This window comes from Plasmodium falciparum (genome assembly GCF_000002765.6).
Source record: "Plasmodium falciparum 3D7 genome assembly, chromosome: 8".
Lineage (NCBI taxonomy): Eukaryota > Apicomplexa > Aconoidasida > Haemosporida > Plasmodiidae > Plasmodium > Plasmodium falciparum.
Window position 1 is genome coordinate 1,084,220 of NC_004329.3, and position 17,184 is coordinate 1,101,403.

A 17,184-nucleotide genomic window follows, 5' to 3' on the forward strand; every position below is an offset into this window, starting at 1 on the left:
TATTCAAAATAATAGTGTAACAGGAAAAAAAGTATTTTGATTACATTCGAGGTCTTGTTTATTGTTTACACATAAATATTATATTTACCTTTATATATGATCATAATACAAAGATGAATTTCCTATTTTTTTTTTTTTTTTTTTTTTTGTTTCCCTATAATTACTTTTATTGCTTATATATTATTTTGAATCACATATAAAATGATGGAATAATGTAAACGAATTAACATGAATTTCTTACATATATAATTATTTCATTTTCTTGAGGAATATATTACTATGAATGGTTCTTCATTATGTATAATTTGTATATATATATAGAAAATATATATTTAAAAAAAAAATTAAAGAATAAAAAAGAAACCTTAACTAAAACATATGATGTATATATACACATTGATTTATTACTATATATATATATATATATATATATATATATATATATATATATATATATATTTTTAATGATAAAGCAATAAAATAAATATATTATGTGTTCATATTATTTTTCCCCTCATACAAAATTTTTAATAATGATATATATATTATATATATATATATATACATAGTATATACTATGTATATATAAAAAAAAAAAAAAAAGTGATTAAATACTTTGAATAATATATATTTATTAGTATATAATATATTATTTATTTTCTTCCCCTTTTATAATGTCTAATATGCATATAAATATTTAAATTTTAAAATTAAATTTTTATTTTATATTTTAATTGTATATTTTAAGATATATATATAATATGAATATTATATATATATATACCAAAACTATTCATTTATTATTTTTTTTTTTTAATTCTGTTTTAATTGTATAATACGAAGCACTATATATGAGTTATATATATATATATATAATATATATTATAAAACAAAACATTAATAAAAAATATGAATAATATAATATTTATAAAATATATTTATTGAACTATAAAAAAATAATAATATAATTATATATTTAAATTTCCTTTAATTTTGTTATTGTAAAATATTTATATGAAGAAATATTCTTTTGCGTTAGCATGTTGTAAATTTTTTTATTATAAAAGATTACATTTTTAAAAATGTAAAAATAAAATAAAAAATATTACAATATATATATATTTATATATATATATATAAAATATTTATATCTTTTATTATATTACTTTTATACATTAACTTTTTCTTTTTTATTTTCTTCTTTCCTCCTTTTTTTTTTTTTTTTTTTTTTTTTTTTGGTTTTTGATACTATTTGAAATATAAATTATAATAAAACAAAATATTTAATATTTTTTAATCCATTGAACGTTTGTAATCTGGGAATATCTAATTCTTTTAATTTTTGTAATTATATATTTGTCTATAATAAATGAATAAATATAAATAAATAAATATATATATATATATATATGCATACACATATTTATATAAGAAAAGTATGTTATTTTTCTTTTTTTGTATTTATATACAAAAAATATGTACATATATATATATATATATATAAATATATACTTGTGAAAGTTTTTTAACTTATAAAAATATTTTATGAAATATTTATTTTCTCTTTTATTAAAAGTTGTTAAGCATATGAACTTAATAAAAACTTGTCAAATTATAAAAATATATGCATATTTACATATATTTTTTTATATGTTGTCATAAATTGTGTTCAATAACCCTTTTATATAAACTTCACATGTTTTATTCGTTTGAATAATATATATATATATATATATATATTTGTTTGTTTATTTATATTTATATTTTTTTTTTTTTTTTTGGAAATGAGTATAATTCACATTTAATATACCCTTCTAGTAAGCACAAAATGACATCAAATTATAAATCTTACAATGTTCTTGATTATAATTTAAGGTTTATCCAAGATGAAAAAAGGAATAGGGAAAGAGAAAGAGCAGATAATAAGAACAAGGAAAACATATCCTTGAGTATAAATTCAGATATGGGAAACAAAATATATTTATTAGAAACAAATGCAAAAAGTCGAAAAGTTGAAAAGGATGAGAAATATAAGAATATAAGTTCATCAAATTATATGAAAGATAAAACTTATGTTGATAAAAATTTGGGTGTAAAAGATGATATGTCAAATTTAAGCTCCATAAAATATAATATAGAAATAAATAGAAATAGAAATAATAATAGAAATAATAATAGAAATAATAATAGTAATAGTAATAGTTTTATTATGGATGAAAAGGAAAAAACTAATAATAGAACGATTATGTTATTAAAGCATAAGAGAAAATATGACCCAGATTATAATACCTCAGATGAAAAGAATATAAAGAGAAAAAAAATAAATGATATTATTAATAAATATAAAAAAAAAATGATAATTCCTTCATATGAAGAAAATGATGAAAAATATAGTAATAAAGGATCATTTAATATTTCAGATGATGATGAGATGGATAATAAAAGTAGTAATTATAATATAAGTGGTAAAAATTATTCTACAGAAAATAATGATAACAAAAATAATTTTCACATAAGATCTTTAGAAAAAATGGATAAGATAAATAATGAGATGAAAGAATACTCAACTAAAGATTCCATTGATCTTAGAAGGGTAGAATCCATATCACATGGATCAAAAGAAAATAATAATATTGATAAGTTAAAATGTCATAATTTAATAAGAAATAAAAATTCCAACCTCGTAAATTTTGATAGGAATAAAAGAAAAGAAAATTTCATTTTCTTACACAATTATATGAAAAAAAAGGAGAATGGAAATAAGACAAATATTAATTCATATGATATAGAAAATATACATGATGAAAAAAAAGATAAAAATGAAATACTTAATAATTTAGATATAAATTCTTATAATGAAGAAAAATGTTTAAGTTATAATAATATGAAGGAAAATGACTTCAATAAAATTGGCATATCTAAACAACCAAATGTAGATTCTAAGGAGCGTAAGTATAATAAATATGAAAAAGATCATAATATATATAATGATCTTAGTGATGATGGAAAATCTATAGATCGTACTAATGTATATGATAATAATTCAAGTTCTCATAATGTAAGTTTAAGTAATTTATTTAATGAAAGCAATTTCATGTTAGACGAAAAAAAAATTAGAGATAAATTTAAAGAAGTCAAATTAATTGAAAAATCACTTGAAAGAAATAATTCGGAAATATATGAAAATGAATTAAAAGAAGGGGAGACTCATAAAAAGGATGAATTAAATAAATTGGTATTGGATATGACAATAAAAGATATTAATGAAAAAAAAAAAAAAGTAATATTATATCATAAAGACTATTCAGAGAATTATGAAAGAAAATCTATAAGCAGTGAAAATATTGATATAGGACCAACGAATAGATCATTTTTAGTTGATGGAAATAATACAAAGGATATGACTCATATAAATGAAAATAATGATAGGGATAAAAATAATGACAATATTAATAATGATAATATTATTATTAATAATGATAATAATATAAATAATAATAATGTTTATAATGTAAAAGAATCAAATGAAGATATATTTTATAAGGCTAATAAATTATCTGAAAAAATAGACAACATTGTACAAAATATTAGAAATATCAAGAAAATAAAAAAGTCAAATTCTGGAAATTATAATATTGATGCCAACCTTTCAGATGGTATATCGAATGATGAGGCAAACCTGAAAAATGTTACAAATTCTATGGATTATACGAAATTATATTATGATGATGATAAAGGAGAGAATACAAAAAATACTTTTAAGAAAAGTGCATATGATAAAAATAAAAAATTATTGATCGAAAATGATACAAAATTAATGATACATGGAAATAATAATCAAAAGGAATGGATAAGAAATGATGAGAAATATCTTTTGAATGGTATAAATAATAGTCCAAAAGATTTAGATAATAAAAGATCAAACATTGACATACAAGTTAATAATAATAATAATAATAATAATGATACAACATTTTATGATGCTATGGAATATTCTATAGGTAATGATAAAGAACAATACAATAAAAATGTACAAGAAGATCATGTAATTATGGGAGTTGAATCAAATAAAAATAATATGCAAACGAATTGCTCTTCATCTAATAATAAAAATTATATAAATAATGATAGATGGAATCATTTGAAAGAAAAATATTTCGACATGATGAAACCAGGTGTTGTAGATAATATTATAAATATTAAAGAAAATGAACTTGTATTACAGAAAAATGAAAAAAAAAAAGATATTTTTAATAAATCACATGGAAACGAAAAGATAGAACCATTAAAAGATTTTAATAATAAAAATGTTAAGGTTACAAATATTTTAAAAAATAAAGTAAATGATGATATCCATGAAGATGTTAAAAGTGTTAATATTGGAAATGAAATAGATGAAAATAGGAAAATAAAAAAAAAGGAAAATATATTAAATAGTATAAATCAAGAAAAAGATATTGGAAATAAAAATATTATTAATAAAACGTCATATTCAAAAAAAAACCTTTTATCAAAAAGTTATGCAGAAAAACCTCATCTATATAATATGAAAGAAAAAAAGAAAAATAATATTAATGTGAACAAATGTAAGGAAAAAAATCCTTTATTCTATTCTGTTGATTTCTCAAACCAAAAAAAAAATGATATAGATAAGCGAATGTGTGATGATTTATTATCTCCAGGTATTGATGATTCGATTGAAAGAAAAATAATATATGAAAATATAATAAAATTTTCCAAAAGAAATGTAAATAATGAACATGAATTAGTAGATACATATTCAGATGGAAAAAAAAAAAAAGAAAAATCCAATGAACGACTAAAAGAAGAATTGGATATGATTAAAAATTATTATAGTGAAGAGAAATTAAAAAGGGAGGAGGAATATAAACTGAGAAATGAAATTCAACAAAAAAGAAAATTGTATGAATTAAAAATTCGAAAAGATTTTGAGGAAAAAATAAGGCTTCGAAGGGAGGAAAATGAAAAAAGGCTAAACGAAGAAAAAATAAATAAAATACAACAAGATAATGGAAAAAAGGAATTACCAAATGGTATACCAGATGGTAAACCGAATGATATGTCAAGTGAAGAAAATGAGAAGAAGCATATTACTTATAATAATGAAAAAAAAAATTATGATAATATTGAAAAAAATTATGATAATATTGAAAAAAAAAATTATGATAATAATGATGGTAATAATAATAATTATTATTATGATGAATTAAGAAACGAAACTTATAAGAACAATAAAAAAAAGAAAAGAAAAAACCTATTTGAAGATTATTCAAGTGATGGAAGTTATTATAAATATATGTATCGTAATTTATATGAAGAAACGTGTAACAATAAAATGAAAAATCATTTTTACGATATAAGTGATAATTTATATTTACAGGAATGTTCTGATAACTTTTTTCATAATAATAAAATCTCCTCATCTTCTATTTATAAATCACCTTCACATAGTTTTGATAACGAATTAATATCATTAAGTAAAATAAAATTTGATGATTTTGATTACAATTATTTAAATGAACTCCACAAATCGGTATCTAAGACAAAAGAGAGAAAAAGAAGTAATTATTCTGATTTTAGTGAAGATCAGAAAAAGTTAAAAAATTGCAACCTAGTTAAACCTAGGGTTATTTTAACAAATAGTGAAAAGAGTTATGAACAAAAATGTGGTGAACACTCCAAAAGGGGCGAAGAAATGAATGGGGAATATGAAAAAGGTGATATATATAAAAAGAATGATATATATAAAAATAGTGATATGTGTGAAGACAATAATGTACACCAAAAGAATGATATATACGAAGATAATAATATACATCAAAAGAATGATATAAACGAAAGAGATGATTCTCATAAAAAAGGAGATATATATGAAAGGAATGGCTTTCATGAAAAAAATGCAGTATTAAAAAGAAATATTCTAAATAAGAACAACAATACAGGAAATCTTCATAATAAGAATGTCGGCAATTCACAAAAAGGAAAAAACCGATCGCTTGATTATCATCGTAGAAGTAACATACAAAATTTTTATGAATATAAGATGAATAATAACGTTGATGATAATATATTGAATAAATTGTTAACTATAAAATATGAAAATAAAATAAGAAATGATAGTTTAAGCATAAAAGAGGATAACATTCACAATACTAAGGAGGGTAGTGTACATGAAGAGATGTGTGAAGAGGAAGAAGATTTTGAAGAGAAATATTCAGAAGATATTGATATTGAGGATGAAAACATTTCTGTTAAACTAAATCACAACGATAGTGAATATAATAAAAATAATTGTAAAGGTGTAAAATTAATACAAAACAAAAGTGATTTTAATAATGAAAATATGGATGAATTGAATGTATCACCAACTCATACCGAAATTGATAAAGAAGAAAAACAGAATGTATTGTTAATTTCTACAAAAGAAAAAAGTAGAATTATAAAAGTAAATGAAAAGGTTGATATATCTCCAATAAAACAAATAATACAAGAAGAAAAAAATGAACCAAATGATAATATAAACATGGATATTAATGATGATGAAGATAATGAGGGAAAAAGTAAATTGAAAACATCCATATCATCTTCAGAGAATGGAATACCAAAAATTAATATTTTAAAAAATAATGAAAACTATATACCATTAGATATTGCTTTAAATTTTGTGATGGATAACGAAAAGTTGAAGAAAAATTTACAAAAGGAAGAAAAAAAAGATAAAGGAAAGAAGAAGTAAGAAAAAAATGTATCTTTTGAGATAATTCTTTTATGTGTTTATTATATATATATATATATATATATATATATATATATATATATGCATGTATGTATGTATGTATGTATGTATGTATGTATGTATATTTAATCTCATACTATATTTTTTTATATATATTATATTGTTTTTTTATAATTTTATTTTTTTAATTTCACTTTTGTAGAACCTTTGTTCAGTGGTTAATGGATGAAAGAAAAAGAAGATTAAAAAATAACTTACCCATAGATATTTAATATATCAACTCATATTATTTTCTTTTATTATTTATATTGATTTATTTTTATTCTTATACGTTTTCTAATATTTGACTTATTGTTATATTTATATTTAATTTTTTTTTTTTTTTTTTTTTTTTTTTTTTGTTATTAAATTTATATATATTGTTCTTTTAGAAACTACATATATATATATATATATATATATATATTCCAATTTTTTTTTTTTTTTTTTTTTTTTTTTTTTTTTTTTTTTAATAATACCAAGTAGCAGATATATGATTTGTATTTACAATGGTTTATATAAAATAATAAATATTAATTTTATTTTTAATTTAAAGAAAGGAATATATACATATATTTCTATATGAATATATATAAATTGAGCGAATGATATTTTATTATGTCTATATTCATATTCTTTATTTAATTAATCCATTTTCAATATATAAAAAGACATTTTTTTTTCTTTTTTCTTTTTCTTTTAATTTGTGGAAATATATTTATCATATGAGACTAATATTTTGTAAAAATTAATAATGTGTATAAATGTATCTATGACAAAGAAAAGAAAAAAAAAAAAATGAGAATGGCTATTTATATATTAGCTAATTAAAAAAAAAAAAATAAATAAAATCAAGTAAAAAATATCTATATTGAAGGGAAAAAATTATAAAAATATAAAAGCTGAGGGATATTATTATTTTATATATGAAAAATATTAAAATGATAATACAAAAACAGATAAGTTTATATTTTTTTAAAAAATGATATCTTTAACTTTAATAAGTGACCGTGTTCGTGATAAATTATCTGATTTAGCACTGTGTGTGTTTATAGGTATATTTTATTATCATTTCTTTTTTTAAATTCTACCTACAACGTTTATATAATTTTCTCTTATATCATATAATAGGGAACATCAAAAGAACCAAAAAGTTGTTGAAAAAAAATGATATCAATTCGAAATTTTTGGTTAAAAGGAAAATATATAAATAATAATATTAAAAAAAAAAATATATATATATATATATATATATATATTATATAAATATATTTATAAAAGATTATACATACATATATATATATATATATATATATATGTCTATTTACTTATTTATTTTTATATTCTTTCTTTTTATTAGAATAACAATAATTTACTACAAATATGTTCCTATAACGATGATGTTGAAATGTTTTGTTTTTTATTAAACAGGGGATGTGACTTCAAACATATAAACGTAAAAAAGACAAAAAAGGAATATATACATATGGAGTTTTAGAAATTGTTGTACAAAATATATTATATGTTAAATTTCATTTTAGTAATATATATGCTTTATATATAATTTTATTTATTTTTGTTGTTAAAGGATAATGGAGATACATGTTTACATATCATTGTGTTGAATAACAACATTTATTGTTTAGATATACTTTGCAGAAATAATATTAAAGATATTATTAATATAAAAAACAAAGTAAATATAACAAACATATTTGTTAAATGTTTGTAATTATATATATATATATATATATATATATATAAATGTGTGTGTTTATATATTTTATTTATTTTTTTTTTTTCGTATTTCATATTTTTCCTTTTGAAATATTATAGGATGGTGATACTGCTTTACATATATCTATTAAAAATGGTTTTTATGAATCATTTTCTTTATTATTAAAATATGGTGTTGATATTCTTATCAAAGATGATGTAATTATTACATATATTAAAATAACACAATCTAATTATTTATGCGTTTAAAATTTTATAGATTCATATTATTGTTTTAGTTTATTCATTATTTTTACTTCTTTTTTTTTTTTTTTTTTTTTTTTTTTTATAGTTCGATATGGATGCTTATGAATTGTTAGATGTGTTCCGAAAAAAGGAAAAGTTTTATGATAGTAATTGTAATAAATATTCGATTATGTTCAATTTATTAATAAAAGAGAAAATGAAGGGTGAAATAAGGAAAATATAATAATTAAAAATAATATATATATAATATGATATTATTATATTTAAAATTTTGTGTATTGCAAAATGCTAAATACTTATGAAATTTATAATATCTTTTTATAGTTTTGAAGGAATATGAAAACATAACGCACATAAAATAAATTAATATAATATATTAATTATAAAAAAAAAAAAAAATATATATATATATATATTATATATATATATGTGTGATATGTTGAGATATAAATATTATTTTTATTTTTTATAATATATATTTAAGATCTTCTTTTTACTTTTTTAATTTTTTCTATTTTTTATTTTTACCTTTTTTTTTTAATAATATATTTCTCTTTTTTTTTTTTTTTTAGTATTTTCAATTAGAAAAAATGAAACTTCATATATGATATAAAATTTTTTTATATAAAGTGTATATATCTGTTTTCTGATTTTTTTTTTATCTAATTATTTTTTTTTTTTTAACATTATAATGTTATTAAAGGGTTTCTTTTTTTTTATAATATGTGTATTTTATATATTGATATTTTATAATAACAATGTTAACTGTTTTTATATACCCAAAATATGTTGTACGAAATATTTTTATTTAAAAGAAACAAGTGATGCCCCTGCTTATTCAGATGGGCATGAGCGATATATTCAGGTAGGATTTTAAGAAGTAAAAATATAAAATATATATATGAAGGTTTATATAATATTTTATATATTTTATGTCCTTTATATATTTATCAAAGGAAAAAAAGTTGAAGCAGTTGAAACACAAGATGGAAAATAAATCTGTAAAACAATTAAGAATTACACCAAGGTATGGTTGAAGGGAATACACATATGTATGTATATAATTATATTAATATGTAAACATATATATATATATATATATATGTATATTCTGATGTTTCAATTTATAGAATTGGTATGAATGATTTACTCATTAAAATAAATTCCGCAAAGCAGTTTTTATTAAAAAGACATCGGGTAAAAATAATTTTTTTTTTTTTTTATATATATATATATCTGTATTTAATATATATATATATATATATATATTTATGATACATTTTATGTTAACCTCTTTTGTTCCAGGTTAAATTTATTTTAACCTTAAAGGGTAGAGAATATACAAATGTAGAAAATGTAAAAAGAATATTTTCCAAGATATCTGAAGAATTAAAAAGTTATGGTAATTCAGAAACTATGCGCCAAAATGGAAATATTGTATCACAGCTATTTAATTTAAAAGCTAAAAGGAAAAATGAAGGTGGAACATGATTTAATAAAAAAAAAAAATATTGTAGAATATGATGACTTTGTATTTTTTTTTTTTTTCTTTTTTAAACGATTTGATACCATTATTTAATAAATGTGCAGTAGTTATATAATTATTTATGTGTTTAATTTTTTTTTTTTTTATGTGTAGATTATTTATAATGATACATATGAAAAAAATAAAATTATAACATAATTTTTTTTAAAACTTCATCACTTATGTCTTTTTTTTTTTTTTTTAGTAAAAAATATTAACTTTTTCTTTTTTTTATTGTACTTATAAAAATAAATAATATATATGTATATATATTAATATATTTATGTTTTACGAATTTATTAATTCTATTTTTTTTTTAGTAGCTTATAATTATTATTCTATTATCAATATATAAGATGAAATGATAATTAGTTCTATCAATTTTTCAGTTTTAAAATAAAAAAAATGAAAAAAACAAAATAAAATAAAACATACACAAAAAATACAAAATTGTTCTTATTAATCATTGTGTATATTAAAAAAGCAAGGTTGATTACTAATAACGACAAAAAAAAAAAAAAAAAAATATATATATATATATATATTAATATAATTATATATTAAAACAATATAAATTAATATTATCTATCATTTAAAAATCAGATGAACTATTTTTAATGATACCACAACATTTTTTAAACTTTTTTTTAGACCCACAAGTACATAGTTTATTATTATATTTTGATGATCCTTTAATATAAAATTTATTTTTATCAATATCATCGTATCTTAAAAAATTATCTTCACTGTCATTATTTTTATATTTTGTATTTCTTAATTCATTTTCAATTTGATTCATCCTCAAATCTCCTATTAAATATCTTTTCCCCTTATTAAATATGGAATAGGCGCTTATAGAGCTGTCATTATTATTATCTAAATTTAAAAAAATGATGGCTATCAAAACTATTATGATATATACACTACCAAACGTGTTATATAGAAAATAACATGAACACAACAATATAGCAGTAACGATTTTAGGGTTGAAGTATTTGTTAATATTTTTATTTTTACTGTTCTTTTTTTTCTTAGACATATCTACTTAAATAAAATAAAAATAATAAATAAAAAAAATATATATAAATGAAATATTTATCCACATTTATTATATATGTTTTTATTAAATTATAAAGAGATGTTCTTTATTTTTCTCTTTATATTATATGTTTTTTTTTTTTTTTTTTTTTTTTTTTTTAATTTTTTTTATAAACGTGTATGTATAGTAATATTTTTAATGCAAGAAAACAAGGCGTCATTTTATTTATTATGCATTTTTTTTTTTTTTTTTTTTATAAATGAAATCATCATAAATTTAAATGTTAAATTTATATATGCTACAATGAATGGAGGAATAAAAAGAGAATAAAATATATTACTTATATATGACACATTTTTATACAACGACTATATGAAATTTAAAAAATAACACATTCAAGGTAATAATATTATATAAAATAATATAATAACAAAAAAAAAAAAAAAAAAAAAAAAAATTAAATAAATATATAATACAATATGTTTTTAAAAAAATTGTAATATACATTCTTTTGTCATAATCTTTGTGGAATAATATATATGTACATATTTAAAATATTTAATTATATATATATATATATATATATATATATATTACATATAATTTTTTTTTTTTTTTTTTTTTTTTTTTTTTTTTTTTTTTTTGTTGTAACTATATAAGATTGACTTTATATTATACTACATTATATCGTTTAATTTTTTTTTTCTTTTTTTTAATATATAGCTTTTCTTTTTTTTCTTTTTTAAGAGAAAAATGTATTTCATTCTGTCCCCCTTTTTGTGTATATTATTCTTCTTTTGATAATACATATTGTAATATATAAGAAAAAGTAGAACAATTTTTTTTTTTTTTTTTTTAAAATGCAAATAAATAAATTAGAAGGAAAAGAAAAGAAAGCAGGTAATTCTTTATATACATATATATATATATATATATATATATATATATATATATATATACATATTTGTGTCTGTGAAGAAAAACACAAAGAAGATAATGTGCATATAAATAAAAATAAGCTTAATATTTGCATATATTAATTATGTAATATATTTTTTTTTTTTTTTTTTTTTTTTTTTTTTTGTATAGGAATATGCAGAAGATGTTTTAGAGGGTTGTTTAAAAGTATAAAAGGACCAAGCATAACACATAGTGTTTTATTTGGAATATGTGGAGGTAGCTTTTTATTGGATATATTCTATATATATATGCAAATGATTTTATGAAAATATAAATATATATAACTATAAAAGTTTAACACTTTTAAACATATACATATATATATATATATATACATTTTAGTGTTTATTATTTTATTGGTTTGTAATCTCTTGTAGGTCTTGTGTATTATGGATCATATTATTTTTACCGCTTTTTAAAAATTACATATTTTGACACTCAACATGTGTCGAATGAAAGCAGAAGGAGATATATGGAAAAACAAATGTTATTTTATAACGATTTTGGATATGATTTATCTATGAAATATATTGGTAAATCAAATAAATATAGGAATCAAAAAAAAACTAATATGATTACATTTAAGGATATATGAACATGCGCATGTTAATATATTATATGTTTATATATATTTTTTTTTTTTTTTTTTAGGAAACCTATGTAAATATTATGACCCAGTTGCTTTGCGATTACCTTTTCAACCATTGTAATTATATATTAAATATTAGAAATATTATATGTATATATATATATATATATATATTTATTTATTTATTTATTTATTATATATACTTGTCGATGTTTTCCTTTTATTTACAGAGATGACAAATATAGGCTTTAATTTTAATAACGTAATATATTATGAAGAATTATTATTCTTCCGTATTTTATATCAAAATTTTATACAAAACTTTGTAGATCACATATTATTTTACATTTGACTGTTTCATTATAAAAAAAAAGTTTTATATTTTATTTTAGTATTTTCTGTTTCTCGTTAACATATTAATTAAATAATTAAATAAAAATAATAAAAAATATACTCCATATTTTTCCTAATATTTTTATATATAATAATAAAAGAAATAATGTTGTTTTTATTTATTTATTTATTTATTTATTCATTTATTTATTAATTTTTTTTATATATTTTTCATTTTAGCAACTATACCTTCTTTTTTTTTTTTTTTTTTTTTTTTATGTTTAATGAAAATAAAAATAAATAAATAATATATATTATATGCCCTTAAATAAATACTGCACAATAATATATATATATATATATTATAATATATATTATTTAATTTTTTATGTTGTTTTTATGAATATGAAATTAATTGGTCATCACGTATGTGAACATTATTATATATATATATATATATATATATATATAATATAATATTATAATTCCATAATATTTATACATACATATTAATATGTATAAAATAAAAATATATATATTTATAATATATATAATATTATATTTATTTTTTCCAAAGGTTTATCAAAATATTTATATAATATATAACCAAATGAATAAGAAAAAAGAATGAAACTATAAATTAAAGTATAAATAATATAGTATTATTTTTTGCCAATATTTTTTGGAATATTATTATATATAGATTATTAATTTTACAGTATTTTTTCTTAACTTTTAATTATATAAATATATATGATATATATATAAAATATATATAATACGAATAGGTTTATAAATATATATATATATATATATATATATATATATATATATTTATTTATTTATATATTTGTATAATATCTTTTTATTTACCTATTCGTATTTAAAATGTATCATAATTAAATAAAGAAAAAAGTATATATATTATATGTAGGTTTATCCTATATACATATTATAGGAAAAACTTTAGCGTAAAATTTTATTTTATTTTATTTTATTTTACTTTATTTTTTATTTTTTTTTTTTTGTATAAAATATAATGGGGAAAAATAAAAAAAGAAAAAATTCAAGAGATATAAATTCATGTGATAATAATATTGGAGTTAATAAGGAAAAAGATAACGTTATTAATTATAATGATATTGATAAAAATTTACAAAAAGGTGATATGGAAAATATGAATTCTTTTGATGATAATAAAGAAGAAATAGAAAATAATAATAATAATAATAATAATAACCAAGAGGAAGGTCTTATAAATGGTTTAAAAAATAATAAAATGAATGATAAAATAATAGAAGAAAAAGAAGATGAAATATCTGTAAGCGATGACAATAGTTCAAGTAGTGATGAAGATCATGAGGGCTTATTACTAACATCCAAATTTAAAAAAAAGTTTAGTTATTTATTATTAAAATTAAAAAGTAAGGATTCAAATTTATTAGATAAAAATAATGATAATTTTTTTCATGATAGTGATTTTGAAACGGAATTATCAAGTGATGAGGAATCTAAAGAAGATGAAAATAATGATGAAAGGAAAAAAAAAAGAATGAAATTACATCATAATGTTGACGATAATAATCATAATGATGATAATCATAATAAGGATGACAATAAAAAAGAACGTGATATGTTGAATTATTCCGAATATTACAAAGATATTTTATTAAAAGAAGGGTCTCAAGCTTTTGAAAAAGAAGAAGAAGAATTATTGAATAAGGAAAAGGAATTAAGTTCAAAAAAAAATAAAAAGACATATTTGGATGAACAAGAAGAATTAAAAAAACAAATACAAGAAGCATGCAAAATTGCAGATGAACAAAATGATAATATATTTGATGATAACTTCTTTACCATAAAAGAGAAAAGTGAACAGGAATTATTAGAAGAAAAGAAATATTATGAAACCTTTTTGAAGACTTCTAATATGATGAAAGAAGAAAATAATTTATTAAAAGAATATTGGAAAGATAATTTAAGTAAGGATGAAGAATTTTTAAGGGATTATATTTTAAAAGAAATGTGGAGAGAAGATAAAGTCCAAAACATTTATGAAGAAATAGATGAAATTGATGATGAAGAATTAGAAAAAGCAGAAAATTTTGAAAGGACATATAATTTTAGATATGAAGAACAAAATGGAAATATGATTAATTCTATACCCCGTAAAATAGAAAGTAGCGTAAGACAAGATATTAAAAAAAAAAAGAAAAAAGAAAAAAGAAGAGAAAAAAAGAAAAAATTGAAGGAGAAGAAAAAGAAATTACTTTTAGATAATTTGAAAAACGATGAAAAAGATGAAGAAAAAAATAAAAAATCAAACAAGATAAATAATAATGTATATAATACTAGTGGTATAAAAAATAATGATCAAAATATGGATAATATGAATCAAAAAGGGAAAAGTAACAAAAATTCAAATAAATATAATTTTGATGAAGAGGATTTATGGTTTTTATGTGATTTATGTAATAATCCTATAAGTCCGTTATGTTATGTGTATGAATGTAACATATGTGATAATTTTGCTTTGTGTAAGAAATGTTATAAAAAAAATAAGCATGAACACAATTTAAAAAAAATATTAGTACCCAGACATTGCATACCGCCACAGGATTATCAAAATGAAGAATTGATAGCAAAAGATGGACAAATTAATAATAATAATAATAATAATAATAATAATAATAATAATAATAATATATATGATAATAATTTAATGGAATACCTAGAAAATGATTCAAGTGCATATGAAGATCTGATTGATGATATGCCCATTAGATTTAAATATATCAAAGTGAAACCTAGATCATTTAAATTATCCACTGATTATATTTTGAATACTGATGATTCAACATTAAATAAAGTTGTTCCTTTAAAAAAAGTTTTACCTTATTATGAAAATAAGAAAAAATTAGTAGATACATGAAAAGTTTAAGTTTTCGAAAATTTACCAAAAAAAAAAATAAAATAATAAAATAAAATAAAACAACAAATATATAAACAATTAATTATATAAGCATATAATATATAATACAAAACTATATTATTATATGTATGTATGAAGAAGAAATAATATGGACGTTTTTCTATATAATTAATTATACAAACATAATATAGACATATGTTTATATATTTCATTTTACATTTTAATTTTCCCTTTTTTTCCTTTTTTTTTTTTTTTTTTTTTTTTTTTTTTGTTATTGTTTTATAAACATTTAATAAAAACCTCTTATCATATTATTATAATTTTAAAATATTATTCATCCTTAAACATATATAATTCCTTTGTATTTTCTTTAGCTTAATATGTATTATATTGTTTATATGATAACTTACGCTTTCTTTCTTTTTATTTTCCTTTTTAATTATCTTGATAATGGGTTTCCCTTGATTTTGAAATTTCCGTTCAACAAATTACGACGACATTGGGCATAGGCTTTTCTTAAAATAATACAATTTTCATCAATTTCATTTAAATTATGATTGTGAAGACAATCTAAAAAATTTGAGTTATCCTTTTTATAACAAATTGTATTCTGATAACAAGCAATCATATCATTTAAAAGTTTACTACATGAATTTGAGGCCTTTCTATGTGGCTTGTCAGGTCTAACATTGAGCATATTTTAGAGAAAAAAATAAATTACAAAATGTTAGGAAATAAGAAAAATGAATTTATTTTTAATAATGTTAAAATTAAAATGTATAAAGAACTTTGGAAAATTTTCTTTTTTTTTTTCCTTTTTTTATCTTTTTTTTTTTTATCTTTTTTTTTTATCTTTTTTTTTTATCTTTTTTTTTTATCTTTTTTTTTTATCTTTTTTTTTTTATCTTTTTTTTCTTTTTATGGTGTTGGATTTTTCCATACACATCACATTTTTTAGCTATAGAAATTTATCAAATATATATATGTATCATCTTTATAAATTATAAAAATGTATTATATGATATTA

The 17,184-nt window shown here is 18.0% G+C and overlaps 7 protein-coding genes across 7 annotated transcripts; 5 read left to right on the top strand and 2 right to left on the bottom strand.

The window, feature by feature from the left end:
* Positions 1-1,828: 1,828 nt before the first annotated feature.
* On the top strand, positions 1,829-7,029 carry PF3D7_0825000 (conserved Plasmodium protein, unknown function; the record flags this gene model as incomplete). Its single annotated transcript, XM_002808831.1, has 2 exons — positions 1,829-6,753; positions 6,960-7,029. The coding sequence occupies 2 exons, from the start codon at positions 1,829-1,831 to the stop codon at positions 7,027-7,029; spliced, it is 4,995 nt and encodes a 1,664-aa protein (XP_002808877.1).
* Positions 7,030-7,778: 749 nt separating this feature from the next.
* On the top strand, positions 7,779-9,002 carry PF3D7_0825100 (ankyrin-repeat protein, putative; the record flags this gene model as incomplete). Its single annotated transcript, XM_001349237.1, has 6 exons — positions 7,779-7,839; positions 7,928-7,986; positions 8,157-8,252; positions 8,385-8,492; positions 8,633-8,731; positions 8,865-9,002. 6 exons carry the CDS (start codon positions 7,779-7,781, stop codon positions 9,000-9,002), a joined length of 561 nt encoding a protein of 186 aa, XP_001349273.1.
* Positions 9,003-9,470: 468 nt separating this feature from the next.
* On the top strand, positions 9,471-10,270 carry PF3D7_0825200 (translation initiation factor IF-3; the record flags this gene model as incomplete). The annotated part of the gene is made up of 4 exons (XM_001349236.1): positions 9,471-9,644; positions 9,736-9,806; positions 9,910-9,976; positions 10,085-10,270. 4 exons carry the CDS (start codon positions 9,471-9,473, stop codon positions 10,268-10,270), a joined length of 498 nt encoding a protein of 165 aa, XP_001349272.1.
* A 626-nt stretch (positions 10,271-10,896) lies between these two features.
* Positions 10,897-11,343, bottom strand: PF3D7_0825300 (SAYSvFN domain-containing protein, putative; the record flags this gene model as incomplete). Its single annotated transcript, XM_001349235.1, has 1 exon — positions 10,897-11,343. One exon carries the CDS (start codon positions 11,341-11,343, stop codon positions 10,897-10,899), a length of 447 nt encoding a protein of 148 aa, XP_001349271.1.
* Positions 11,344-12,203: 860 nt separating this feature from the next.
* Positions 12,204-13,144, top strand: PF3D7_0825400 (ATP synthase-associated protein, putative; the record flags this gene model as incomplete). The annotated part of the gene is made up of 5 exons (XM_002808832.1): positions 12,204-12,243; positions 12,433-12,519; positions 12,681-12,836; positions 12,955-13,009; positions 13,123-13,144. The coding sequence occupies 5 exons, from the start codon at positions 12,204-12,206 to the stop codon at positions 13,142-13,144; spliced, it is 360 nt and encodes a 119-aa protein (XP_002808878.1).
* A 1,120-nt stretch (positions 13,145-14,264) lies between these two features.
* Positions 14,265-16,157, top strand: PF3D7_0825500 (protein KRI1, putative; the record flags this gene model as incomplete). Its single annotated transcript, XM_001349234.1, has 1 exon — positions 14,265-16,157. One exon carries the CDS (start codon positions 14,265-14,267, stop codon positions 16,155-16,157), a length of 1,893 nt encoding a protein of 630 aa, XP_001349270.1.
* A 439-nt stretch (positions 16,158-16,596) lies between these two features.
* Positions 16,597-16,854, bottom strand: PF3D7_0825600 (cytochrome c oxidase assembly factor 5, putative; the record flags this gene model as incomplete). The annotated part of the gene is made up of 1 exon (XM_001349233.1): positions 16,597-16,854. One exon carries the CDS (start codon positions 16,852-16,854, stop codon positions 16,597-16,599), a length of 258 nt encoding a protein of 85 aa, XP_001349269.1.
* Positions 16,855-17,184: the final 330 nt, after the last annotated feature.